This window comes from Osmerus mordax, chromosome 20 (genome assembly GCF_038355195.1).
Source record: "Osmerus mordax isolate fOsmMor3 chromosome 20, fOsmMor3.pri, whole genome shotgun sequence".
NCBI lineage: Eukaryota > Metazoa > Chordata > Actinopteri > Osmeriformes > Osmeridae > Osmerus > Osmerus mordax.
The window spans coordinates 4451772-4479118 of NC_090069.1; the positions used below are offsets into that span (position 1 = coordinate 4451772).

Genomic DNA, 27347 nt, shown 5'->3' on the forward strand with positions numbered 1-27347 from the left:
ACCGGTAGAGCTTGTGGGTGTTACCATCACTGATATACTACTAAATATTCATAATATGACGGATTATCTCTTTCACTCACAACCACCCAGATAGGCTACACACTACAAAATATGTTTGTCTTCCATCCGCCACGCACACCACCGTCAGAAATGTACTTCAACAATCATTCAAGATAGTGATTTCTCTGCCCACTTGAGTGAGCCAATCCGAGTCAGTTAAATCAGTTTAATTGGAGACAGCCGCTTCCAACTGGGCACCGGCCTCATAAACCTGTCAATCACTTGTGCATGATTCCTTTTCACTTTGACTGTTCTGGGCTAACTGGAACAATCCCACTCTTCGGTATGTAATTAAATTAATAGTTCTTGCTTGTCTACTTGTGTTGCATTAGAAGGCACTTTCCCTCCTTCACTTTCATATAACATTTAGCGACCTGGACTAGGATCATTCTAAATAGGTGGCTGGCTGCTCATTCTTTTATTTCAGGTGCTGTAAAAATAAAGACATGAATAAAACAGAAAAACCTGTATCAACACTATGGGGTAGGTTTCGCTACACTAAAACCCACTTCAACGTAATTCCCGCGTGTCACCATGATTTGCATTTGCTTTAATCACACGATGTAGGTTGCGAGCTAAGCAGTTCAAATAAAGCTGGAACGTTCAAGACGGATGACAGTAACCACCAACACCAACTGGCACTCAGAACTGTAAGTAGGTATGAAGTGCATAGTGCATCATTGAGTGAGGCTCACGGCTTCTACTTGCAGCAATTAACCAACCTCTGTCCTAGATGTGCCTCGGTGCAGGCGCTAAAGAGGAGTTCAACATCGTTGAAGTGATTACGGGTGAACCAGAAAACGGGAAAGGTGTTCCCATGGCAACTTTACACGCCAACGGCATGCCCACGGTAATGATAAAAATGTGTATAACTATTCCAGTAGATGAAGATGCATTTATTACAGAAGTTTAAATGTGATCCACTTTACCGTCCTAGGTAAATCTGTCCGGTTTAGATCTGCACCCACCGGTAACGTTCAGGTTGAAAAGCGGCACAGGACCAGTTTACATTTGCGGAGAGCACGTGGCACGTGAGTCAAACAGCCTGTGAACGCTGCAATGAAATGGTTGTTTCGTGCGTGCTTTTAGAACAACTCTGTAGCCAAAGTAAAACGCTTGCTCGGTTGCCCGTGTTCTGACGCAGTGGAAGAGGACATCTCAGACAGCGATGAAGACATGGCCGAAGAGTTGGAGGAAGAGGAGGAAGAAATCGAGTCATCACCAGAGAAGCCAGTTAAGAAACCAGCGGCTAAGAACGGCGTCACTGCTGGAAAGGTAGGCCTCCTTCCTCACTACACCTGGAAGCAGGGGAGGGGGGGGGGGGGGGGGGGGTAGGGTTTTGATTTGACTGAGAATTGATGGACCCTACTTTATCGTTATTTAACATTGATGTCCCGCCCCCTCCCCCCTCCCACCCATCCAGAGAAAGAAGCAAGAAGCAGATGGGTGAGTAAACGTATAGGAGGGAAGAGGGGCTGAACCCGATGCATTCTACTTCCCTGTTGGAAGTCTTGGGGAGTTTAACAACGTACCTCCTTGAGTTGTATGTCGACATGAATCAACTTGATGGCCTCAGTGACCCCTCCCCTCTCCCCCCTCACCTAGGTCCGCGTCAGATAGCGAGAACAACCCTCCCAAAAAGGTACTGACCTTTTTTTTTTTTCAAATGAGTTCCCCGAGTTTTAAATTCTCAAGTGACTCTTGCCTACCATGTCATGGCTGCCTCTTTCTGACGTCCTGCTCTGTTCCAGGGGAAGGGCCGAGGCAAGAAGAAGGCTTGAGCCGCCATCGATCGCTCCCCGCCTGCCTTCTCGAGGCCCCTCTGATCCGTCTGTTCAATCATGGGACGGTTCAAGCTGCTATTAACCTGGTTTTGTGACTTAATCCCACTTGTGCTTTCAATAAATAAATAAAAAACATTTGTAATTCATGTATATCCCTTTGACTTAAACCCTCTGTTCTCAAAGTTCGGCCTCAGTACCATAGCCTCCTGTTAAACGTATTCGCCTTTCTATTCAAGGAAAAAGAATAAACATGGGCTAGACTGGGCACAAGACCAGGTAAACATAATGCTGGAAGGTACACAGGATGTGTTCCTTCCCTAGTCTCGTGTACTTTGGCTCGTCCTCCGCTGTCCGTAGAGGGCTGCAGGGCCAGGTGAGCTCTGGTTCAGGGTGCTGCCGGTGAACAGATGGGAGACTAAAGGACATGGAGGATGCCTTTGCTGCAGGCTGGGTTTCTGTCCTGACCTTTGACCCCCCCTTCTATGTCCTGCTGCGTGCACTGTCAGGAAAATGTTAATGGGGATGAATGAATCCCAAGTACGAATCGCACACTGGTTTAAATGATTGTTTTATTCATATACAAACAGTGCTCTTAAGCTATTAGGCATTTAGTGCGCGAGCAGATCAATCTTCAGTGGCTTGGCTCAGTGTGTGGATGCTAGTACACTTCGTTGGCTCGTAAGAATTTCCTCATCGTGTGGATCCTAGGTCTTGAGTTGTATCCTCAGGTCTGTTAATACAGTCTGAGGGAGAGAAATGGCGTTAGAGGAAATTCGACGGAAGCGAGATTGTATCAGAGGAAAAGCATGTCAAGTTAACGGAGTGAGGCTGCGCGTATGACATTTAGTCATTTAGCAGATGCTCTTATCCAGAGCGACTTGTATGTATGAGCATGCGGGCGCGCTTCACCTCTGACCTCAGTCCGTCTCGGTCTTTCTCAGGTATTTCTTCATGACCGAGGCCACGTCCCCCTCGCTGCCCTCGGCCTCCAGCCTCTCCCCCTGTGGCCTCCCGTTCCCACGCCTCGGCCCCCCTCCCTGGGAGCTCTCGTCGGACCCCCCCGAGCTGCTGGAGTCGGAGCCTTTCCTGCTGCGGGAGGGGGGCAGCTCTCCGAAATGGACGCTGAGAGCCCTTCTGCCCCCCCTGAGGGAGCCGGCCAGGCTGCTTGCGGACTGGGCCCTCCGGAGAGCTGGCAGGATGTCTAACCCGGCGTCGTCGCGGTTGCTATCGGCCGCCAGGCGGCGGTTCTGGAACACCAAGGGTTCGGAGCCCAAGGAGCCTTCGTCGCCCCCCTCGCCGACGGCGCTCCCCAGCATCCGACGTCTCGCCGGCTGGGGCGAGCGCTGGACGGGCGCGGTGGTCAGGGAGCGGACGGGGTCTTCCATGTCTTCCTCGGGGATGGCGAGGCTCGGGGGGCGTTGGAGCGAGGTCAGGGCGGAGGAGAGGGAGGAGAGGCGGGGGAGGCAGGGGAGGGAAGAGGTGGAGTCAGAGGAGCTGAAGCGGGAGGGTTTGGCCCCGGAGGCCGCGGCAGAGGCCTGGGACTCGCCTAGGGAGCGCATGCTGGCGGCGCGGGGCAGGAGCGGGGAGGGCGGTTTGAGGATCCCGGGGCCTGGCCTGGGCTCCTGGAGGTCCTCGGGACCCAGAGAGAGAGCTGAGGCGCGGCGCCGGAGAGTGGAGGCCCCGGTGGTCTGATAGATGGGCAGGGAGATGGTGCTGCCGCCCCCCTCCCCCGCGTCAGCCCCGGCCCGGCGCTTACGGAGCCCCTCCAGCAGCTCGGAGAGAGCCGAGGACGACGAGGCACGACCCAGCCCCGAGGCGCCCCCGGCCCCACCCTCCCCGGCATCGGAGCCGTCCTCATCGGGGTCCACGCAGGACCTAGACATGGGAGGAGGAGGAGAGAGACACGAGAGATGGCTTTTTAAACGGAACGAATGGGGACGACCGTAAAATGTGGATCGGACGTGGACCACGGAGGGGGATTTCGATGACGGAAACCCCCTTACCGGAAGCTGTAGGTGCTCATGGTGTCTGTGACAGACTGGCGCCCCCCTTGGCTGCTAATGGTACTGCTGCCGTAGGGGGAGCCCCCCCTTCCCGCCCCTCTCGGGACGCCCAGCCAATGACGGATGCCCTCCCCGACATCCTCGGTGCCCAGGGAGCCCACGCTGGACACACTGTCACTGCAGGGAGGGGGCCAAACACACACACGACAGTATCGGTCACGGCTGAAGAATCCAGTACATTCGCTCATGACATGACAATGTGCCAAACGAAGATGAATGATCCGAAACTGGATGGGACATGACAGATAAAAGGTTTAAAAAATTAAGAGCTGACACTAAGAAGAGGGGGGGGGGGGGAGAGCGAGGCGGGGGGGGAGACGAGCGGAGGAGAGACAGGGATGACTTCTGCGCTGTAAATGTCATGCATTATGCAGCGGGCTAGAATATCACACTCGCTGAACTTTCAAAGAGGACTCCGGAACAGGGAAAAGCTTCTGGTCTTTGACGCGAGGCTGTGTGTGTGTGTGTGTATCCGTGCATCAGTGGCTATGTGAGTGTGTGTGTGTGTGTGTGTTAGATGACTCCATGAAACATAGGGGAGGGAACCCAGAAGCCTGGTTTCTAACCCAACTGCCTAACCTGTCCTAGATGCCTATGCAGAGTTAGTAGTCATGCACACAGCCAACACCGAACCATAAACAGGATCTCGAGATCCATTGAGACCACACTGCAACAATCGGGGCTAAAGTGTGTCCTGAAGACAGTCGAAGTAACATAACAAATCAGGATCCATTTTCAGATACGCTAGGACTTGGCTAAGCTAGCGACGAGCTCGTATTTTGTTGTGTCTTTGCATCAGATTGAGGTGAAAGACACCAAGCCAATACAGGCAATGGAGCAGTCCACACTCACAGAGACGCATCCACACACACACACACACACACACGTTGCAGTCCTTACAGATCTTTCTTTTTACCCAGCGATTCCACAGCGGTTTGAACACTGGATTCAAGGGGAGAGGTCAAAGGTCAGGTCAGTTGCAACGTCAGGCTGCCCCCCACCCCCCCAGGCAGTTCCGTGAACCCTGAACCCTCTCATACCTCTCACTGTCGCTCTCGTCACTAGACTCCACCTCCTCCAGGGCGGCCTGTAGATCCACGATGCGACGGATGGATGTCTCCAGATCGGCTTGTAATGTCTGCCTGACTGCAGTCAACTCCTCCACCTGCATCTCCTGCACAACAAGAGAGACGGAACAAGACATGAGAAAGAAAGAGAGACATAGGGAGAAAGAAAGAAAGAGAGAGGAAGAAAGAGAGACACAGGCATAGAGGGAGGGAAAAGGAAAGACAGAGCGAAAGAATGAGAGGAGGACAGCAAGAGAAACCCGACCATGCGGCCAAATGTACAGTCCATCATTCCCCCGTATCCATAACGACCGAAAGGAGTATCTTTTTCCTCCAAGTAATCGTCTTCATTCCGATCCATATTGCTTCATCAATCATGTATCGCTCGGCCACCGTCACACCCCTGCATACACATGACCTTGCCTTGCTGCACTGTTTGCGTCGGCCAGGGTGATCCGGAGGAAAACGATTCTATATCTACGCTGACACGGACAGGGGAGAGATTTATTAATTCATCTTTTCCCTCTCTGTCTCTTCCTCTCTTTTATCATATGAGCAGACTCTTTCATGAAATCACACACACACACACACACACCATCATACAAACACCATCATACACACACAAACAAACACACCGACAAGCTACGCTGGCACACCCTTCCGGGCTTCTCAAGTTATTGGCTGTGAGGTTGTGAGTCGGGGGGTGGGGGGGGGGGCAGGGGGGAGGAGGGAGGGAGTGGGGGGGGAAAGGGGGAGAAGGGAGGGCAGGGGTGGTTGTCATAGAGACAAGGGAAGTGGGATGGTGTGTGTGTGTTATAACCTTGAAGAGACAATGAGGATTAATCAAAGTCACACCGAGAGAAGCATGAACGGAGGAGAGGGGACCACGTGTGAGCGCGGGCGTGCACGTTGGGCCTGCGGGCGTGCACGTTGGGCCTGCGGGCGTGCACGTGTCGCTTATGGAAAGGTTGTGATTTCCCCGCTTATCAGCTTTGCTGTTATGCTGCAGCGAAAAGGGCATCTGTCCGTGTTTCCTGTGTTTCATGTTTTTGTCTGCTGGGCCTGTTTGTGTATTCTGAGAGCATTCGGTGACACTGTGTCTAATGTTCATGTTCCGGAGTGTTCTTCGCTTCATCTCAGAGGTCATGCTCGTAGCGACGACTGATTCCCTCCTGAGTGTAAATGTGCAGGTGTGTGCCTGTAGCTGTTTGTGTGTGTATCCATGTGTGTGTGAGAGTGTGTATGAGCATGTGGGTGGGTATATGTGTATGTGTCTGTACGTGTGTGTGTGTGTGTGTGTGTGTACATGTGTTTGGGTGATCCGTGTCTATATGTGTGTGTGTGTGTGTCAGGGGCGTCGTCAGACCCTTTTTACTGGGGCACGTGCCCTATTATAAATCTGCTGTGCCCCAGTAAAATCCAAAGTTTGAGTTTTAACAATTTATTTTGTTAGTCAGTGCATTAATTCAGATTGATAATCCCAGAAAGAATTAACGCAGTATCCCAATCAACGCTTCAAGCAGTTTAACCGAAAAACAAACCGATGCACGCAGAATTCCATGTCAGCGCGCTCTTCTGAGCTTGCCAAATAGCCACTGCAGCACGCACACAGAAGTCCAGGTGTCAGACTCGGCACACAAGTCAGAATTAAGGTAGGCTCAGAAAACATTACAAAACTAAAGAAAGTTTCTAAATGATAGGCCTACCGATCATCATATTTTGACTAAAACATTACAAAAATATTACACGAAGCTCAAGAAACAGTATTTGCGCTCAAATGAATGCGAAATAAATGTGCGCGCTCACATTAACTATTGATGTCCCTGCCAAAGCTGATATCAGACTTGCGTCCCTGAACTGTTGTATAGTGGGTTAAGCAAAGGGAGTTTCTATAGCCGAGTAGTGCATTGTGCGCAACACGCTTGGAAGAAACAAAAGGGATATGAATAGGGGCCTGTGCCCCAGTAGAGCTTTATGTCTAACAACGCCCCTGGTGTATGTACATGTGGTTGGGTGATCCATGTATGTATGTTCGTTCGTGTGTGTGTACATGTGGTTGGTTGTCTGTGTCTATAGGTGTGTGTACATGTGGCTAGGTGTCTGTGTGTATACGTTTGTGTGTGTGTACATGTGGTTGGTTGTCTGTGTCTATACGTGTGTGTGTGTGTACATGTGGTTGGGTGTCTGTTTCTACACGTGTGTGTGTGTACATGTGGTTGGGTGATCCATGTATGTACGTTGCGAGGGGTCAGGTGGAATACTGGGTCCGTGGGCACCCTCTCCTGGGACCTAGGCCCAAGGACACCTCAATTAGATGATTGAGTACCCAGCTGAAATGCATGAACTTGATTGTGCTCTCTTTAAAAGGTCCCGATTAAGTGAAGGAGGGGGGGAAGAGCAGAGAGCGGAGCCAGAATACTCGTGCTGACGGCGGTTGAGGGCCCGCCTGCGGTTTCTCCGATTGACATTATAATTTAGTTTTGACGTAAACAGTGTTTATTTTACCTTTTTGATATCCCGGTACGGCAGTGTGCCTACTCGTTTTCTATCTTCCCTGAACCAAAAATACAACCGAAGCGTTACTGGCAATTTTCTGTCTCAGCGTCTCATTTTCGCTATCCTGCACCCGGGGAACGTATTTGGTGACTGAGCTAGCGACTCGTCTCAACGTGTGTACATGTGGCTGGGGGTCTCTGTCTACACGTGTGTGTGTGTGTGTACATGTGGCTAGGTGTTTGTGTCTATACGTGTGTGTGTGTACATGTGGTTGGGTGATCCATGTCTACTTGGTGTGTGTGTGCGTACATGTGTCTGGGTGTCTGTGTCTACGTGTGTGTGTGTACATGTGGCTAGGTGTTTGTGTCTATACGTGTGTGTGTGTGTACATGTGGTTGGGTGATCCATGTCTACTTGGTGTGTGTGTGCGTACATGTGTCTGGGTGTCTGTGTCTACGCGTGTGTGTTACCAGCTCCATGCGCCTGCGGCTGCTGTCCTGCTCCCTCAGAGAGAGCTCCTCCATCTCCAGCCTCATGTCCTGCAGGCGCTGCTGGTAATACTGGGAGTTGTCCCTCTCCCTGGCCTCCGTCGTGGCGCTCTGCTCCAGCTCCTCCCCCAGACGCACCACGCTGTCCCTGAGACGCAGCACCAGCATCTGGACACACACACACACACACACACATTTTTTTGCGGTGTTTGATAACGGACGGGAGGATTGACGCGGAACGAGTCTGACACGCGGTCCGCGCTGTCCTCACCTCAAACCTCTTGACCTGTCCTCTCTGGAACTCCAGCTTGTTCTCCAGGTCGCAGACGCGCGCCTCCTGTTTGCTGACTATGCTGCGCCCCACTGTGGACGACTCCAGGTACTGCAGCCTCGCCACGTTCTGCTGCAGCTGGAGAGGGGAGGGACGTCGGAGGGATGGAGGGAGAGGAGAGGGGAGGAGAGAGAAGAGAAGAGGTGTACTGCCGACAGATGAGCTGTTCCTACTCCCACCACCGAGGGGCAGCGCTGCCCTCCTTTCAGCTGACAGCTCTTACCTCTTCCTGTCAGCTGACAGCTCTTACCTCTTCCTGTCAGCTGAAACCTCTTACCTCTTCCTGGATGGTGTGTCTCTGTTTCTTCACGTCTTCCAGTTCGGCCTGCAACTCCCGAATCTGAGAGATGTCACTGGAGGACTGAGAGAGAGAGAGAGAGAGGGAGAGCATGATGGGTCACACATGGAACCAGGAAACGCAGCGTTGATGCGCGGAGGTGCGAGCGAGCCCACCTGCGCGATGAGAGCTTTGTGTTTCTTCATGAGCTCGTTGAGGTCTTCCTGGTCCTCCTCCAGCCTCTTCAGCAGGTCTGTCTTCTCGTGCAGGAGCTGGGCCACCTGCTCGTCCACCTGCATAGCCAGGAGAGAGGTTGAACACACACACACACACACACACACACAGACAGTTGTTAAGCAGAGAGGGAAGAGACAGAACAGGGGTTGAAAGGCCAGTGGAGGGGACTACGCGTGGAACACTCACCAGGCTCTTGTGCTTGCAGATGTTTTCGAGTTCGATCTGAGCGTTCTCCAGTTCCTGGGACAGGGTCTTCTGGAGGCTCTCCGCCTCCGCTCGCCGCGCCTCGCTCTCCTCCAGCTAGCAGACGGGAGACAGAGAGACGACACACGCCCTGTTAGCACCGCGTGGGTTGCATGTCGCTCCGCTCGCATAGCATCCAGATGACTGCTATGTGTGAGAGAGTCACCGGTGTTTTGATTGGTGTGTTCTGGTTGGCGTGTGTCTGCATGCGTGCGTGAGTGTGGATATGTCTGTGTGTGTGTGTGTGTCTGCATGTGTGCATGTCTGTGTGTGAGCGTGTGTGTGTGTGTCTGCATGTGTGCATGTCTGTGTGTGAGCGTGTGTGTGTGTGTCTGCATGTGTGCAGGTCTTTGTGAGCGTGTGTGTGTCTGCATGTGTGCAGGTCTGTGTGTGAGCGTGTGTGTGTCTGCATGTGTGCAGGTCTGTGTGTGAGCGTGTGTCTGCATGTGTGCAGGTCTGTGTGTGAGCGTGTGTCTGCATGTGTGCAGGTCTGTGTGTGAGCGTGTGTCTGCATGTGTGCAGGTCTGTGTGTGAGCGTGCGTGTGTCTGCATGTGTGCAGGTCTGTGTGTGAGCGTGCGTGTGTCTGCATGTGTGCAGGTCTGTGTGTGAGCGTGCGTGTGTCTGCATGTGTGCAGGTCTGTGTGTCTGCATGTGTGCAGGTCTGTGTGTGAGCGTGTGTGTGTCTGCATGTGTGCAGGTTTGTGTGTGAGCGTGTGTGTGTCTGCATGTGTGCAGGTCTGCGCGCGCGGGGCACCTGGCAGTGCAGCCGTTCGACCTGCTCCTTGCTGCCTCCGGGCTGGCTGTGTCCGGGGCTGTCCATGGTGGACAGCAGCAGCTGGGCGTCCACCAGCAGGGCGTGGGTCCTCTTCAGGTCTCTCCTCAGCCTCTTCTCCACGTCAAAGTCCCTGTGACCCACCTTCCAGGACACACCGAAAGGAATTAACACCCCGTGACGGAGAAACCCGGAAAAACCCCTTCACCCACACTTACAACACGCCCCCCCCCCCCTCCCGGTGTCTAGGAATATGTTCATTTGTTGTTGTTTGACATGAATCCAGATCAAGATGAAATAGCTCTGACATGAGCTGTGGCTTTGATCTCCATGGCCCGTTAGGTTGTCGTGTGTTTGTCGCGGGTCACGGCGGGATACTTGTGTCCGGCCACAGCCGGTTTTGCTGCGTGTTAAAAGGGACACGACAGAGATTGGACATCTGTTGGCGCGGGCGCGGAGCGAGGCTGTGTTGCGCCTGTGACAGCCCCGCAGTCGATTGGACGACTGCTCTGTCGCTTGTTTGTAGAAGCGACGCCTCGCGTTCCATCACCTGGAGCATTACAGCGGAAAAAAATCTATACGGGCCTTCTCATTGGATGGAGGCAATCACACACCCACGCACACACACACACACAGGCAGCCCAGGGGAAAGTCAATTCCACCACTGTGCTTCAACAGTACTTTAAGCCCCATGAGATTGAGTGTGCTTGTTCCAGCTGTCTGCTCGTGGCTCAGTCCAGATTGCGTGTGTGTGCGTGCGGGCGCGTGTGTGTCTCTCAGCCTACTTGGTCGCAGAGCGTGGCGATGAGGCCCTCCAGGTCGTGCTTCTCGTGGACCACCATCTGCTTCTCCTCGTACTCCTGCTCCAGCTGCATCTCCAGCTGCCTGAGCTGTCGCACGCGCGGGGGGGGGGGGGGGGGAGAGGAGGGAGGGGGCGGGTGAGAGAGGTGGTGGTGGTGGGGGGGGGCGTGGTCAGGGGGAGGGGGTCGGGGGGGCACTCACCCTTCTCTGGGAGGACTTGTGCACGTCCTCCAGCTCCTCCTCCTTGTCCTCCAGCTCCTTCAGGTGAATCTGCTTCATCCGCTCCATCTCCATCTCGAAGCGCAGGTGCATCTGTGGGGGGGGGGGGGGAGGGGGGGGAGGTGTGGTGGGGGTGTGGGGGAGGAGGAGGAGGGGGAGGAGGGGGAGGAGGGGGAGGAGGGGGGAGGAGGGGGAGGAGGAGGAGGAGGGGGAGGAGGGGGTGAATAGACGGAGAGGGAAGGGGCAGAGTTAGGAGGAAGAGGAAAGGAGGGGTTGATGGAGAGAGAGGGAGGGTGTGTGTGCGCGTGTCCGACGACTGTTCTGGGAGCAGATATCGACAGCCCCGTGGGTCTCTGTGTGTGTGTGTGTGGACCTGCTGCTGCTGCTGGATCTTGGCGTTGAGCTGGGCGACCTCCTCCCCTCTCTGGGTGGTCTGGCCCTCCAGGAGGCGGAGCTGCTTCTTCAGGTCGGGCAGCGAGTCGGAGGCCAGGTCGACGGGCAGGCTGAGGTCCCGGATCTGGGCGCACAGCTCCTCCTTCTGCTGCTGGAGGCGGCCCACCTCCGCCTGGTTGTCCTGCTCACACACACACACACACACACACATACACACACACAGGGAGAGAGAGAGAGAGAGAGAGAGAGAGAGGGGGAGAGAGAGAGAGAGAGAGAGAGGGGGAGAGAGAGAGAGAGAGAGAGAGAGAGAGAGAGAGAGAGAGAGAGAGAGAGAGAGAGAGAGAGAGAGAGAGAGAGAGAGAGAGAGAGAGAGAGAGAGAGAGAGAGAGAGAGAGAGAGAGAGAGAGAGAGAGAGAGAGAGAGGGGGGAAATTAACTTGTTAAAAACAACACGCACACGATGGCAAACAAACACACAGGTAGGACGTTCACCAGTGAAATTGGACACACACCCGTGCACCAACGCCCGTACCTGGATAGCGCGGCGCAGGGTGAAAAACTGCGCTGCCAGAGCCGTGTTTTCCTGGATGGCTTTGTCCTTCTGGCCTCTCTCATTGTCTGCTTCTTCCAGAGCCTGCGTCAGTTCACTGTCAAACCTACACACACACACACACACACAAAAGCTTTTCCAATGAAACCTTGAACAGATGATTATGAACCGACAACCGCCTCTGGCCAATCAGCATATTTCTCTCCAGGGTCAGGTGCATGCCGTCGACACACACACACCTCCTCTGTTTGCGGTCAAGCTCGTGAGCGCGGCTCTGCAGGCTGTCTGTGAGAACGCGGGCGTCCTGGAGGTCGGAGGTCACGCGCCGACACTGACGCCTCAGCTCCGTCACGCTCTTCTTGGACTGCTCCAGCTGGACCTGCAGAGAGGCCACCTACACACACACACACAAGGAGAGAGATGAGTCACTGTCATAGTCCTTTTGTGCGTCTGTGTGTCTTTCTGTGCATTTAAATGTGTCTGTGTGTATGTGTGTATGTCTTTTTGAGTGAATGAGTGTGTGTGTGTGTCTTTTTGAGTGAGTGTGTGTGTGTGTGCGTTGGTGTGTGTGTGCGCGTGAGACCTTGGTGTCGAGCTGTTGGCGCGCCTGCCTCTCTGACTCCAGCCTCTCCTCGGTCTGTTTCAGACGCCGGCGCACAAACTCCACCTCCGTCTGGCAGCACTCCAGCTGCAGGGCCATCTCGCCACCTGCAGAGGGGGACGGGGAGGAGGACGGAGGCCACGAGGACGGAGGGGACCGAGATGAGAACAGAGGGGGCAAGGGGGACGGGGACGAGGACAGAGATGAAAAGGAAGCGATTTCGACACGCCCAGAAGAAGAAAAACAAACGAGCCGGAGCCCCTTGTTATGTCCGGGGGAAGGACGAGGGGTGCTTCACCTGTCCCCGCCCCCGCCTGGCTCCCTCTGCTCTGGACCTTCTGCTTCTCCTCCTCCACCTGCTTCTCCAACGTCTCCACGGTGACCTTACACTGGTCCAGGCGAGCCTGAGGAGCGGGGGTGGGGGAGGGGGAGGGGACGGGAGAACGCGTGAGTCGCGAGGCCTTCCGACAGGTCTCTCCGAGAGAGCTCGGCGAGGCAGAGGGCAGAGGCAGATACCTGGAGCTCCTTGTTCTCCCTGGTGAGGCGCAGCCTCTCCGCCCTCTCCACGTCCAGCGCCTGGCAAGCGGCCTCGCCGCGGAAACGCTCGTCGCTCAGCTCCGACGACACCGCCGTCACCTAAACGGCCACACGCGGAAAACGCTTAGCGGGGGGGCCGTCGCTGGCTGCGTGTCGGAGCTGTGATAGCGGTTAGCGGGGCGCACACACACCTTGGTCTCCAGGACGTCGGCCGTCTGCCTCAGGTCGTTCCTCTCCTTCTCCGACTTCTCCAGCCGCCGTCTCAGAGCGGATATCTCATCCTGGGGACAAACAGACAGGACAGGGTCGTGACATCATCCGTCTGACGTCATCCTCTTCCCTCTGACGTCATCCTCCTCCCCCAGACATCCTCCTCCTCCCCTGGACATCCTCCTCCTCCCTCTGACGTCATCCTCCTTACCCTGACATCATCCTCCTCCCCCAGACATCCTCCTCCTCCCCTGGACATCCTCCTCTTCCCTCTGACGTCATCCTCCTCACCCTGACATCATCCTCCTCCCCCAGACATCCTCCTCTTCCCTCTGACGTCATCCTCCTCACCCTGACATCATCCTCCTCCCCTGGTCATCCTCCTCCCCCAGACATCCTCCTCTTCCCTCTGACGTCATCCTCCTCCCCCACACATCCTCTTCCTCCTGCCATCCTCCTTCTCCCAGTGACATCATCTCCTACCGATGCCTAATCTAATATCCTTTACTGATGCTAATGGGAGGCGTGCGCCTGTGTGCATTTGCTTGAGCGTGTTTGTGTGTGTGTGTCTGTGAGTGTGTATGTGTGTGAGCGTGTGTGTACCTCCTTGGCCCTGAGCCTCTCATCGTCCATGTTGACATCCAGTAGGGGGCGCACTCTGCAGAAGAGTCGCCACCAGCTCCACTTGGCCACGCCTCTCAGGGCGCGGATGTTCCTCTGCACACAACGCAGTGCCATCTGCTGCACCTGGAGATGACAGGGACACACACACCTGTAAGCAAACACAGTCACGCCGCATAACATATCCTATGGAAATCCACAAGTCCCTGGCAGGAGGTCAGGGGGCTGTGGCTCACCTTGAGTTTGCGGTACCTCTGTCTGGCCTGGTGACCCATGCAGGCAGCCTGCAGGTGAATCAGCCAACCGCTGACCAGCTGGTCCCTCAGCTGCTCCAGGTAGCGAAGCACGCCACGTTTCATAAACACCTGGGAGACGGAGGGAGGGAGGGTGAAGACCGCGGGCGGTGGAGGTACCATGGTAACCGTGCAGAGATAGTATGGAGATTGTGCGTAGATAGTATGGAGACATTGCAGAGATAGTATGGAGATTGTGCGTAGATAGTATGGAGACATTGCAGAGATAGTATGGATATAGTAATCCTCACCCTGCTGGCTCCCAGAACTAGACTCTTCTTGTCTACATCCAACTCTACCAGCAGTTCCTCCACAGCCTGGGAGGAACACAACAATTAGAGACACAATACAATACAATCAGACCACCTGGTAGCTACCTGCTCTCCTGTGTCCTACCTTCCTCTCGTCCGGGGTGATGAACACTGATCCGTAACGCTTCATGACGGGTGGTGACAGAGCCTGGAATCGGCAGCGGAAGTCACTCAGAGTCATGTGTTCTGGGTAGCCTGGAAGAGAGAAGAGTCGCTAGCTGTAGCCTAATTCTCTTTCATATCCCTGGACATGTTTCCACTGCACTACCACTTTGACTGGCTGTGGCAGAAAGCCAACCTGTGTCACAAACAGTTCTTCCGACGAGGTCAAAAGCTAAGCTAACGCTAACCCGTGTGGTGGCCCGTGCAGAGACGGCGCGCTAATGCCAATGCTAAGGGCTAACGCTAAAGCACCTGTGCGGTAGAGCTGCAAGGCAGGCAGGATCTGCGTGGAGTGCAGCTGGACCCTGAGAGCGGGGACGTCGAAACCTCCGCCCTCCATCTTGGCTTGCACACACTGCAGGAAGACAGGGCTGGCTCTGCGGATCAGGTTCAGCAGAGCGTCCTGTACACGGGCGACAGAGGTGCGCACAGCACGTTGCGTGTGAGAGCGGGTAAGGGAATTGGTGGAGTTTTAGAGATACACGAATGTGTTTGGGTGTTTACTTACTACCTATTGCCTATCGCACAGTCTCAGAGGGAAACATTCATGAGTGTGTATTTGGACAGACTTACGGCTTGTAGCTTGACTGCTATGCAGTGGGAGTGTCTGCGTATGGCGGCCATTCCTCCGCTGAAGGTCTTCCTGATGGTGCCGCTCCTCTGCAGGGAGCGCTGACTCCCCCCCTCCACGCCCCCCAGACCCCGACACAGGGGGGGCACAGAGGCCCTGGGGGCAAACAGAGCCTTCACCACCGTCCTGAGGGGCAGGAAAGAGAGGGGCCGCGGGGTCAGAGAGAGGCACTGGCGACATTCACACACACGCGCCCGCACACACACGCGCCGGGACGTACACGGAGGAGTTCTGCAGCAGTGAGATGGCGTTGAGGGCGGACGGGTTGTTCTGGATCAGGCCGAACCATCCTGTGAGGTCGTAGCGGACCGGGTCAGACCCCATCAAGTGGCTCACCTCGCACTGGAGAGGCTGCTCACACTGCCGCACTGAGGAGGAGGAGAGGAGGAGGGGAGGGGCGGAGGAGGAGACGAAAGGAGGAAGAGGAGAGGAGGAGAAGGAGAGGACGAGATGATGAAGAGAAAAGGAGGAGGGGTAGAGAACCAGTGTAGGGAGAGGAGGAGGAGGAGGGGAGCAGGATAGGAGGTGAATGAGAGGAGGAGGAGGAAGAAGAGGAGAATTAGGATTCGCTTCAGCTAGCTTCACCTAGATAACACTCAACATTAACAACACACGACTGAAAAAGACTTCAAAACAAACACTAACAAATCAAGCGTGAAACACATCCCGTAATCCACACCCGCGTACTACCGTCACCCACTCTCTCACCAGTGTCGCTGTAGTACCGGCAGACCCTCTCCAGTACGGTGTTCTCACTGGAGCCTGGGGTCACCATCTCCTCATCCAGGACCCACAGCAACCCTCTGGGGTCTCCATCTGCTGCCCGCACCTAACACACACACAGGCACATGCATACACACACACATATGTATACACACACACGGGCACACAAGTACACACCACAAACACACATACACACCACACATACACACACACAGATAACAACACAGATAGCACACGTATCTCCCGTCAGTCTCAAACTCTGGTTAGCTACATAATGACATTGAAAAGTGTGTCCAACTGTCTGTTTGCATGTCAGATAATGGTGTGTGAGGAGAGAAGGGGAGTCCAGGGGGTGTGGGGAGGGAGGGAGGGAGGGAGGGAGGGAGGGAGAAGAGGTGTGTGTACCTGTAGAGCAGGTTGGTCGATGGAGGACACCACCTCGGCAGGGCTGCTTTCTGGACACTCAAAGTCCACAGGTACTCTCTCCTGAAGAACGAATCACATCACACACCACAACACACCACAACACACACCATCCACCACACACAACACACCACGCACAACTAGTCAGACCACAAGTAGCCGACAACCAATCACATAGCCTCCTCAACCTCAATGTGACTCAGTTCATCTTATTTACGGACCCTGCCTGGGCTCTGTGTGTGGTGTCCTACCTGTGTGTATCGCTCCAGAGTGTGTGTGAAGGTGTGTGTGATAGTGCTCTGTGTGTGGTGTCCTACCTGTGTGTATCGCTCCAGAGTGTGTGTGAAGGTGTGTGTGTGGTAGTGCTCCAGCAGCCTCTCCTGAAGGTAGTTGTGGCAGAGTTCGGCCCAGCCGGCCGCCCGCTCCTCTCTGGTGTGGCGGGGGTTGCGGAGGCCGGGTGTGTCCACCACCATCACGGAGGCCAGGGTCAGGTGCTGGGAACTCAGAGCCCTGCAACACACACACACACACACGTGTTAGACTGTGTGTGTGTGAGCCTGCGTATGTTTGTGTGTGTTATCGAGCAAGTACTGTCTGTGGGAGCGTATGTGAGTTGGGGACGGTTCACAGAAATGGTTCAGGTCTTTGTTCGACTGTAGAAATGACTGCGCGTGTGGGTGTGTGCGTAGCAGGGGCGTTTACCTGTTGAGGAGCGACACGACAGCAGTGAAGAGTTCCTCGTAGAGCCCGGCGGCCATGCCCTCGACACACTGAGAGGCACTCAGTCGAGGACCTGCGAGGGGGAACATTCACTCGAGTGAACCTCAACCTATACCTTCACGTGGGTATATACGTGGGTCAGGTGGCTGAGCGGTTAGGGAAGCGGGCTAGTAATCTGAAGGTTGCCACTAAATGTAAATGTATATACGTGTGTGTACATGTGTGTTGGTGTGTGTGTCTGTGTGTAGGCGTGGGTGCGTGTGCGCGTGCGTCTCACCGTCCTCTGACTCGGCCTGAGCGTGCCTCTCGCGGCCCCCACCCGTGGCTCTCTGCAGCAGCTGCCTCAGGTGGTGTTTGAACACAGCCGTTTGGAGCTCCTCCCCCTCGCAGCCCAGCACGCAGCTGGCTGTCTGCGCGCTGTCGAAGCTCACAAACTGCCTCCTGCCCACTGGGGAAAGGGATGGAGGGCGGGGGGGGGGGAAAGGGTGAGGGGGTAAGTCGTCAGAGAGAGAGAGAGAGAGAGAGAGAGGGAGCAAGACAGAGCAACAGAGAAAGATAGAACTAGAGAGAGAGAGCAACAGAGATAGAGGGAGCAGGGAGAATCTTTGGAGCCACCGGTTGGGAGAGGAAAAAGCAAGAAGCACCAGAAGAAGAAGGAACCAAAGTGTCACCTTTACACGCCCCCGCGACCCCGAGGTGATATATTCCAGCCAGAACATGCCAAATCGCTCTCTGCTCGTCCCCGGTGAAGCCAAGCGTTTCCATGGCAGCCAGCAGCTTGGTGAAGGCCACAGAGGCACGCTGTTTTTCCTCCACCTGATGAAGGGAGAGAAGAGAGGGGAAAGAAGGGAGAAGGGGGGGAATGCGGTGGAGAGAATACATATTATTTTCATAGGAAAGCTCCAAAACAACACATGGAACATCAGAGCAGAGAAACTCCGCATAGTCTCCATGTCCTGATTACCTTGGTTGGCGTGACGATCCCAAAGGAGTTAACCTCAGGTAACTGGTGCAGCTGCAACTCTGTCCTGTCAGGAGGAAACAGGATATGATGTCAAGGATAGTCTCACACTTCCGGTTCACGGCCTTCCCGCCCGTCTCTCCACGGCTCTAGTGTCGTGCGCTGCCCGTGTTCAGAAGAGTACCTCATCTCCGTATTAAGTCCAGCCAGCATCTGAGAGAAAACCAGGAAGTTGCTCTCTCCTTCTGGCTTCTGACACACTCTCCATTTCTCCAACATCATGGTCTGGAGGAGAGAGAGGGGGAGGAGAGCAGAGGATGCAGGCAGAGTCATTTAGTCATTTTAGTCATTTAGTCATTTAGCAGACGCTCTTATCCAGAGCGACTTACATTACAAGGACACAGTACAGGGACATTCCCCCGAGGCAAGTAGGGTGAAGTGCCTTGCCCAAGGACACAACGTCAGTTGGCAAGACCGGGAATCGAACTGGCAACCTTCGGATTACTAGCCCGATTCCCTCACCGCTCAGCCACCTGACTCCCCCAGAGGAAGAGGACAAAGAGATGCTTCTTTTGAACAGCACGTGTAGCAGGTGCAGCAGTAGTGTGCGTGTGCGGGTGGATGCGTGTGAGTGTGTGTGTTGGTGTGTGTGTGTACCTGCAGGTGTCCCGCGGCAGCCAGCCCGGCGTGGTTGAAGTCCAGGGAGAACACCATGGCGAAGCGAGAGGACGCGTCGCTGTGCTGCGAGCTCACGCACCCGAAAGACCTCAACACCGTGAACATGGCCTGCACTCTCTCCACTGTGACACACGCACACACAGACACACACACACACACACATGGAGGGTTAAGAATACAGATAAGAACGTAACGTCATGTCATGTAAATAAGATCCTCCTCCCTTCTCACACTCCTACTGGTACACTGATACCGACCGCTGATGTTCGTCCCGGCCGTGCCAGCCTGTTTGAGGAGGGCGTGTGTGAACGACTGGCACGCCGTGGTCTTGCCCGTGCCGCTGCGTCCCACCGCGCAAACACTCTGGTCCTTCCTCCTGCCCACCATGGAGACGTACACACGCTTGACCAGAGCGGCGAGGGCCGGGGGGGCTTCCCACACCGACTCCCCTCTCCGAGACTTGGGGGTCTGGGGGGGAGAGACAGAGGGTGGCACGAGGGGGTAGGTGGTGGGATGGGGGTGAGGGGGTAGCTGTTTACAAGTAAGCGTACATTATGGCGTGGTTTGCTGACAACCGTATTGTTTACACGGGTGCCTGGGTGTGTGTATTTGTGTGTTCATTTGGCGAGCGCTCTTATCCCAAGCAACGTCCGAGTCTGTGTGTGTGTGTGTGTGTGTGTTGACCTTGCTGTTGGGGTGCTGAGGCGGCCACAGGTTTAACAGGTTGGGCCCTGCGTGGGTGAGAGGCAGCCTGGCTTTGGCTCGGCTGGTTAGGGCGTGCAGCAGCCCGCACTCGTTCACGCTCTGGAGCTCACTGAGGTCCTCACACAAATCCAGCTCAGCGGGGTTACACTGGGGGTGAGAGAGAGACAGAGAGACACAGAGAGAGAGAGCGAGAGAGAGAGATAGAGAGAGAGAGACAGAGAGAGAGGATAGAGAGAGAGAGAGGGATGAGGGTGAGAGAGCGACACAGAGAAAGAGAGAGAGACAGGGCCGAGGGTGAGAGAGAGAGAGATGAGGGTGAGAGAGATGGAGAGAGGGAGACTGTTCGAAATCCTCAGAGAAAGACGGAAAGTGAAAAAAAACACTCTCCAGTGTTTGGTGTAGAATGTCATTAAGTACAGGGAAGGAAGTACCTTCTCGATATCATACTCAGAGACGTCATGCAACGTTCCGTCTGTCTGCAGCCTGACTCTCACTCGGCCTGCTGGGAGATCAGGAGTGCCCTCGTCTGGTTTCAGCTGAGTGGCTGGAACACAACACACACCAATAGGAGAGCAGCTCAAATGAAACCCACAAATAGCATCATCTCTCAGTGGTCACATCCTGCATCATATTCCACCATAATTCCATTTGAATTCAGCCCGATCATGTTCCTGGATGCTGCTGTAGAGTGTATTGTTATGTGGCCCGTGTAGGTACAGACTCTCTACTGTATAAACAGATGTTCTGCGCGGCGAAAAGGGATTTGTAGGGGTTTATATGCTAGGAGAATAATCTCGTATACACATCTGGGATTCTATGATCCTGTTCTGGACAATGTGTGGAGCCGTGTGAGTGTGTGTTTGTGTGTTTGGGTAGTATAACACATATAATAATGATTCCCTGATCCCCTGGTAAGGGTGCAGCGCTTGGGTCAGGGGTTGTGTGGGCATATGAAGGTTTGATGGGATTACTGCTGAGAGGGTCTGGACAGAGGCTGGAGGAAAAGGAGATTACCACACGGGGGGGGGGGGGGGGGGGGAGAGGGGAAAGGGTTGACATGGAGACAGAGAGAGGGGGGGGGGGGTAAGAGAATGAGAGGGAGTAGGAGGGAAGAGAGAAAGAGAGTAAGGGAAAGAAAATTGGAAAAAGTGAGAAATTGATTCAAACACAGTGTGTGTAAGAGGTAGAGAGAGAGAGAGAGAGAGAGAGAGAGAGAGAGAGAGAGAGAGAGAGAGAGAGAGAGAGAGAGAGAGAGAGAGAGAGAGAGAGAGAGAGAGAGAGAGAGAGAGAGAGAGAGAGAGAGAGAGAGATGCTGCTTTCCACATGTGGGCAGACCAGTAGACGTCAGTGTGACAGGATAACCGGGGCTTCTACTGGTGAGGACCAGGAAGCAGCAGTCAGCCTATTCATAACATGGAAGACCAGGAAGCAGCAGTCAGCCTATTCATAACATGGAACCCTAACCCCCATCCTACACAAACAGGCTCCTCAAAACACCCACAGTGGACACACCAAACTAAAAATCTCACATCGAAGCAATCACTGTGCACGTGTGTGTGTGTGTGTGTGTTTGTGTGTGTGTCTTACCAAGGTTAAAACCATCCTTGTGGATGTACCACACTGTTCCAACTTCGTACCATACATCTCTCACCTGTGAGACAGATCAAGGGTCATGAGGGGACAAAGGAAAGATGCTCTGTTTAAAAGAATCGATATTCTATCATTACCATCATCTGCGTGAGACAGAAAGAGAGAGCGTCAGAGAATGTGTGTGTAACAGCAGGTGTGCTGCTAGCATGCCCGCACGGCGTCGTGTGACATGCGCACCTCTATCTTCTCATGTTCCGTCATGGTGGTCTCTGCCGGTCTCCCCTCAGGTTCCTGTCTCTCCTCTCTCACTTCCTGTTCTCTCTCCTCTCTCACTTCCTCTTCTCTCTCCTCTCTCACTTCCTTCTGCTCTCTCTTTCCCCCCCCCTCGGGGGTCCTCGTCGCCTTCGACACCTTCTCTTCCCTCTCTTCCTGTACGTGCTCTGATGTCACTTCCCGTTTCACTCCCTTGACCGGCGACGGGCTCTTGACCTCCGGTGAAAGGTTTCGCCTCGGCGATGAGGTCTTGAGCTCCGATTGGGCGGGGTGGCGACCCCGCTCGCCGTTGACTGTTTTTTCGGCTCGCAGAGACATTTCCGCCTCCAGGATTGGTGGAGTCTGGTCTGGGAGGAGGAACTGCTGGACTAGATCGTCACTCAGCTTACTGGGCTGCAGAGGAGAAAATACACACCAGCAAATGAAACGAGCAAAAATGACTGAGCAGTGAAACCCACTGACAGACAGTATGTCAGCCATCTCAAACTGCCGGCCCGCGGGCCACTTCCGGCCCCCCTCCCTACGGCCTGCTACATGATGCCGAAAATATGATATAAAATTATAATATAATAATAAAATAAAAAAAATACGACGTATGTGAAACTACTAGTAAAAATGATTGTATTCCGCAGACCGGAAGTGGCCCGCGGGCCGTCCGTTTGAGATCCCCGCAAAAAGCGAAAGTACAAACCTACGTACATATATAAGTTTTCGAGTTGTATACAAATATGTGAATAGTAACAAAATCAGTGAACGTCCAGTTGTGTTGAAAAAGATAAATACAATGAAAACGTACTGAGCTCTCATGTAATCATTTAAAATGTGATCTAACTGAACTCTTTTCCCCACATGGGATAAACCAGCTACTAAGTTCTGTTCCTTTTCTTCAGAATGTACAATCCCTCCCTCTTCACCTCCTCTCTCACATTCTCTCCCCCTCTCCGCCTCCCCCTCTCTCCGTCCCCTCTCCATCTTTCTTACTGCCTTCTCTTCTTTAGCTTCCGGTTCCTTCTGTTTGGTCTCCTTCTCGGTCTCTCTGACCAGCTGCCTGAGGAAGCCCCCCGGTACGGCCGTGATGGGCGGGGGGAGAACGGCGGCCGCCACCGGCTTCTTCTCCTCCTTGATCTGTAGACGGACGGAGGGATGGAGAGAATGATGTGTGTGGAGGGAAAGGGGGTCACTGGATACTAGTTAGCGTGTTCTCGTGCGAGTTTGCTATTGATAAGAGTAGATTGGGTATATTTGTCAGGTTGAATGGATGTTCAGGGTCAGGAGAAAGTACTGGATTTAACCTGTAATTCCTTTTGAATGATGTCTACCACGTACATGGAAAATGTCATGTGTGGCTGTGCAAGGTCTTCGCAACCTTGTCAACATGCAATTTCAAGGCCGTAGTCTATCTCGGGCATACACAAACACACACAAACTCACCCACAGACAGACACAATCAGTTTCTTGTGCTCATTCGTGAGATATCCTAATGTTTATTGTTTCTCTACAAGCAACTGCCTGGTATCAACATCATCATTTTAGTTCTGATTGGACAATAGAAGTAAAAAAAGGGAGGAGAGAGCTGATTGGTCAGTAGAGAGCCCAGTGTGCCCGGGGTCAGGGGAGGAGAGTTAGCCCAGGGAGATCTGCTCTTATTAGGGGGAGAATGATAAAGATCAGTCGAACCGTTCTGCTAACCTGCCATCTCTCGCTCTCTCTTTTTCTCCTCGCTCTCTCTCTCTCCCTCTCTCTCTTTTTCTACTCGCTCTCTCTCTCTCTCTCTTTCCTCTCTCTCCCATTAAAATGATGAGACTCTCCAGTCAGCACATTCCCCCACCAGTACCACTGGGTAACTACAACCCACAGTCTCTCTGGAGATGTGAGTGGTCACAGACAGTGTACGAAACACACAACAACAGGACACGATGGAAAGCAGAGTACATAGTGTATTGTAGACAGTTGACCACAGCATGCAGGACTTGGTGAACACTTCCATTCACAAGTACACATTCTGGACACACACTGTACACATTGATCAGGACTGTTCTCACTAACACACAATCAGTGACACATGCAGAGCGATCCTTCCGGAAAACACGACAATTCCAACTTCCAACCATTCTAGAACAAAATGGTTCCGACCTCGGAACCTTGGAGAAAACACACAACGTCATGCGGCATGCGACATCTCTGCACCTCCCTTCTGCTCCCAGAGCTTTAAGCGTGAAGACAGCGCCATGGGTGACCGTTGCTAGGGGGAGGAGGGTGTCGGCGGGATGAGTGGTGAGCAGAGGTCAGCCAGGTGTGATGTCAGAGCGTTGGGGGGGAGGGGGGGGGGCGCGTGGAGGGGAAGACAGAAACACGGTGTGAAACCTGGAGGATGGAGAACGACAGAGAGAAACAAAGACAAGCAGAGAGAGGGAGGGAGGGAAGGAAGGGAGTGAAAAACAGACATGAGGAGGACAGCACAGATGGACGTCCTGAATCTCGTGGTGGGTTTGTTTTGTTCATGACAAGCTTGGACAGAGCAGATGTCCCCGACCGGATCCCGTTACAGCCCTGCTCAGGTCTACACTGTCAATTAGAGGGATTTTGCAAGACACAGTGGATGCAATCCTTCACCGAGTATCGGATCTCTCGTGCGCCGTAAATATACACACAACCACACACAAACAACCACAACCACACACACGAAAAACCACCGCGAATTGTAACCTCAATTTCTCAAAGGTTGGCAACTCAGAAGTCCCAAACGGCATCATACCATAGAACAATAATCAGGTTCTTTCATAACAAGTTTAGCCGGGACAAAGTCATGAGTGCGGTTCCCACGAGCCTCATTTGAAACAGCCCCTTCTCCATCAACTCCCATTTCCCAGACACACACGCAAGTAAAACCTTTTCCTGGCTAACGCAAACCCAAGAGGCCATTCAGTGCTTCTCCGAACCAAACCGTGACCGAACAACAGACCACAGTCAGACGAGCACAAGAATCGAAGCCGCAGTCAAACCCCTTTCTCTAGCTTAAACACTAAGAAACCTGTGTCGTGTTCAGGTATTGTAATTCAGAATAAACGCCACGCCGCCAGAGACTGCATGTACGTTTCTACAATACCCGTATATTAGAGAGTCGAAGAAGTCCAGTCTATGATGGTGGCTAAGCCTGCACACTTTTCTTTCTGTTGCCTGTAAGGTGAGTGTTAGAAAGTCAGCACATGCGTGGACCTGTTTCCTTTGACGTGACAGTCAACACCAGAACAGCCGGTTGTGTCCTTTTGTCCTTATTATCATCATCATCCCATAACAGAGGCGACGCATCAGACACAAAACCTGGACACTATGATCACGCGCAACATCTCTCTCCCTGATTCACGCGCGTACATCAATAAACACGCACCCAACGCCATCGCCCTGACCACCGGTCCCATGACAACAAGTGCATCTCACACCACCAGGGTCTCCAGCGCCCCCCACCCCGCTGTCGTGTTTCATCCCGCTTCAGACTCTCCCCTCTGCCGACAGCATGCCTCCTCGTGGCGGCTCTCACGGCGGGGGGGTCGGAGGGCGGTGGGGAAAGGTTTAATGCCAGGTCGAGGTGTCGCGAACGTCGGTGGCTCGCACACACAGACGAAACACACGGAGGTAACCGCGGGGTCTCTAGGGTAAACAGCCCCCTAGCTGGTCAAGCTGTGAGTCAGGATCCGAGAATGTGGGCCTGGCATACTGCTGAATAACAGGTCATCTCTCTGGGATGATGATGGTGATGAAAATCTGCTAAAGGACATTTAGTCCTTTAGCGGACGCTCTTATCCAGAGCGACCATATTGTTCTGTCTTTTCGACGAAAGCAGCCCTGACCCTGACAGACAAAACCACATCAATGGTCCTGAGCCAGTTGTCTTCACAAATTGGACACAACCCAAGCCCACCCTTTGTCTCTCTTCTGTTTGGGACCGTGTGTGACTTGGGGCTAATGTCAAATCCCACTCGTAGCTACTGTGTCCAGGCCTGGACGCTACTGGCTGCCCTGACCTGACTTTCCCAGCCAGCGGGTTGTGCGGCTATAAATAAAGTCATGAGAACCAACTTTCTCTCTTTCTCTCTCTCTTTCCGCTCCAAAATCGCACCCACCCACACAAGACCACCATAGCCTACCTTAGACTGGCCGCCAATGGAAGGTAGACAATCCCAAGTGACCGTTTTAATTCCAATCCTTCAAAGCTAAGCTACACAGTCTCACTGTCACTCTGACACACACACACCGGGGAGAAACAGTCTGAGTGAGGCACGCAGCGAGGGCAGTCAGAAAATAGAGTGACATAGACAGCCACCTCGCTCTCTCTAACACACACACACAAACACACACACAGAGATAAGCAAGGCAGCTGGTTTGACAGACGATTCCTCTATAAATATCCTGCAACAGGGGGAGGTGGCAAGGGATACTACCCTGTTTGGAGAACTGGCTGCTTGCAACTCACGGAGGGAGACTGCAGGGAGATAGAGATGGGGGTCAGAGGAAATGGAAGAGATATGAACAAAATCTCCAAGTCAGTGAACGATTACGCTCGCGAAAGTCGTTTTTCAGAGGTCGTTAAGACTTGAGCGACAGGAAAAGGCTTGTGTGCGGTTGCGTGGAGGGGGGATGTCTGTGGCAGGCACACGTTTGGTCGTACACACACCAGTCCATGACAACAGTTGGAAAAGGCTCTCCTGTGGGACTGGCTTTCTGAGCCACCAATCACATGTCACTCTGCCTTGATTGACAGCTGCAGCTGCGAGACAGGGAGGGAGGGGAGTCCTGCTGGAGGGTTTATAGCACTGGATGTGTTGTACCCAACCCCCAAACCTAGGCCCAGCAGGAACAAACAATCTTACATTTACATTTAGTCATTTAGCAGACGCTCTTATCCAGAGCGACTTACAGTAAGTACAGGGACATTCTCCCCGAGGCAAGTAGGGTGAAGTGCCTTGCCCAAGGACACAACGTCATCTGGCACGGCCGGGAATCGAACTGGCAACCTTCTGATTACAAGCCCGCTTCCCTAACCGCTCAGCCACCTGACTCCCATCTTCTACCTCCTTCTCTTTGACGTAAACATGGGTCCAACGTCACGGATTCACAAGTCAAAACGAAGCAGATCCAATCAGTGATGATCTCATAGGAGGAAACAGTAACATTTATTTCATTAGTTTGAACAGGTCCACATTCTCATCTGAGTGCTGCCGCCGCATGGAGAGTACAAACGTGGTCACGGCTGGAGTTTGATTGGAAATGGTTGTAGACTACTCTGTCCTTATCACAACCTGCTGGATTCGAACCCAGAGAGACTAGTTATCTCACTTGATCATGCAGTGAAATGATTTCGCTCATTAAGGGTTTCCGAAATGTTCGTGCATTCTCCGAAGACTCCCACCTCTCAGAGAAGCCCTTAACTCAGAACAGAGGGTGACCAGGCCAATGACAGACACGTCACACAAAGCAACACGAAAAAATGATTTTTATTTCTGAACTGTTTTTATAAGCAGTCCAACACTTACGTTCCTACCTGTCCTGAAAACAAAAATAAAATCATTGAAATAAAAATAAATTTAATAACAATAATCATTGAATAATATTATCAATAATATTCATCATCATCATAACCTTATTGGTAATAACCCAAAGCCAGTAGTATTTGCGTTTGTATGTGGCACATGAAAAAAGAGTATTTCTGATGGGTGTGGACCAGAGGATTTCTACAGCGAGATCTCGGGGAGGGTGAGCTCGTAGACAGGGGGCGCTAGTTCCCCAAACACACAATAAATATGAAAGAGAGCAAAAAATCTGGTATTCAAACAAAAATAATCATCTGTAACTCGCAGGTACAATATCTAAAGTCTTCATGTGCAAGATCTGAGCTGAAATCTTCACCACAAACAGTTTTACACACATCAAGACCCAGAACCTCCCCCAAACAATTAATTATTTTTGTTTTCTACATTAAAATCATTTAAATAAACCTAGAGCATTTGTCATTTCATATACACATATATTTATATATACTTTTTGTTAGTTTGTTTTTTCCTATATGCCATCCTTTTTCATTGTCTCGTGTCAAGCAAGTGTTGTGTGCAGAGAACGTGTGTATGACAAA

The 27347-nt window shown here is 53.1% G+C and overlaps 2 protein-coding genes across 2 annotated transcripts; one reads left to right on the plus strand and one right to left on the minus strand.

Moving 5' to 3' along the window:
- Window positions 1–313: 313 nt before the first annotated feature.
- On the plus strand, window positions 314–1990 carry npm2b (nucleophosmin/nucleoplasmin, 2b). The gene is made up of 9 exons (XM_067257916.1): window positions 314–343; window positions 488–543; window positions 628–710; window positions 794–910; window positions 998–1091; window positions 1205–1335; window positions 1484–1506; window positions 1666–1702; window positions 1812–1990. The coding sequence occupies exons 2-9, from the start codon at window positions 507–509 to the stop codon at window positions 1839–1841; spliced, it is 552 nt and encodes a 183-aa protein (XP_067114017.1). The 5' UTR covers window positions 314–343; window positions 488–506; the 3' UTR covers window positions 1842–1990.
- A 409-nt stretch (window positions 1991–2399) lies between these two features.
- On the minus strand, window positions 2400–25900 carry LOC136964552 (unconventional myosin-XVIIIb-like). The gene is made up of 45 exons (XM_067258710.1): window positions 25893–25900; window positions 25692–25700; window positions 25366–25423; window positions 22202–22345; window positions 21185–21613; window positions 20945–21008; window positions 19789–19901; window positions 19337–19504; window positions 18910–19120; window positions 18632–18774; window positions 18159–18259; window positions 17978–18041; window positions 17685–17829; window positions 17291–17461; window positions 16996–17086; window positions 16611–16803; window positions 16276–16356; window positions 15856–15976; window positions 15368–15515; window positions 15090–15273; window positions 14769–14919; window positions 14440–14549; window positions 14295–14360; window positions 13987–14115; window positions 13733–13876; window positions 13111–13200; window positions 12899–13018; window positions 12681–12786; window positions 12365–12489; window positions 12021–12175; window positions 11764–11887; window positions 11213–11413; window positions 10822–10932; window positions 10605–10709; window positions 9802–9963; window positions 8990–9103; window positions 8743–8859; window positions 8567–8650; window positions 8230–8367; window positions 7941–8126; window positions 4948–5081; window positions 4808–4849; window positions 3848–4024; window positions 2754–3719; window positions 2400–2587 (listed from the first exon to the last, which is right to left on the minus strand). The coding sequence occupies exons 1-44, from the start codon at window positions 25898–25900 to the stop codon at window positions 2762–2764; spliced, it is 6495 nt and encodes a 2164-aa protein (XP_067114811.1). The 3' UTR covers window positions 2400–2587; window positions 2754–2761.
- Between the last annotated feature and the right edge of the window lie 1447 nt (window positions 25901–27347).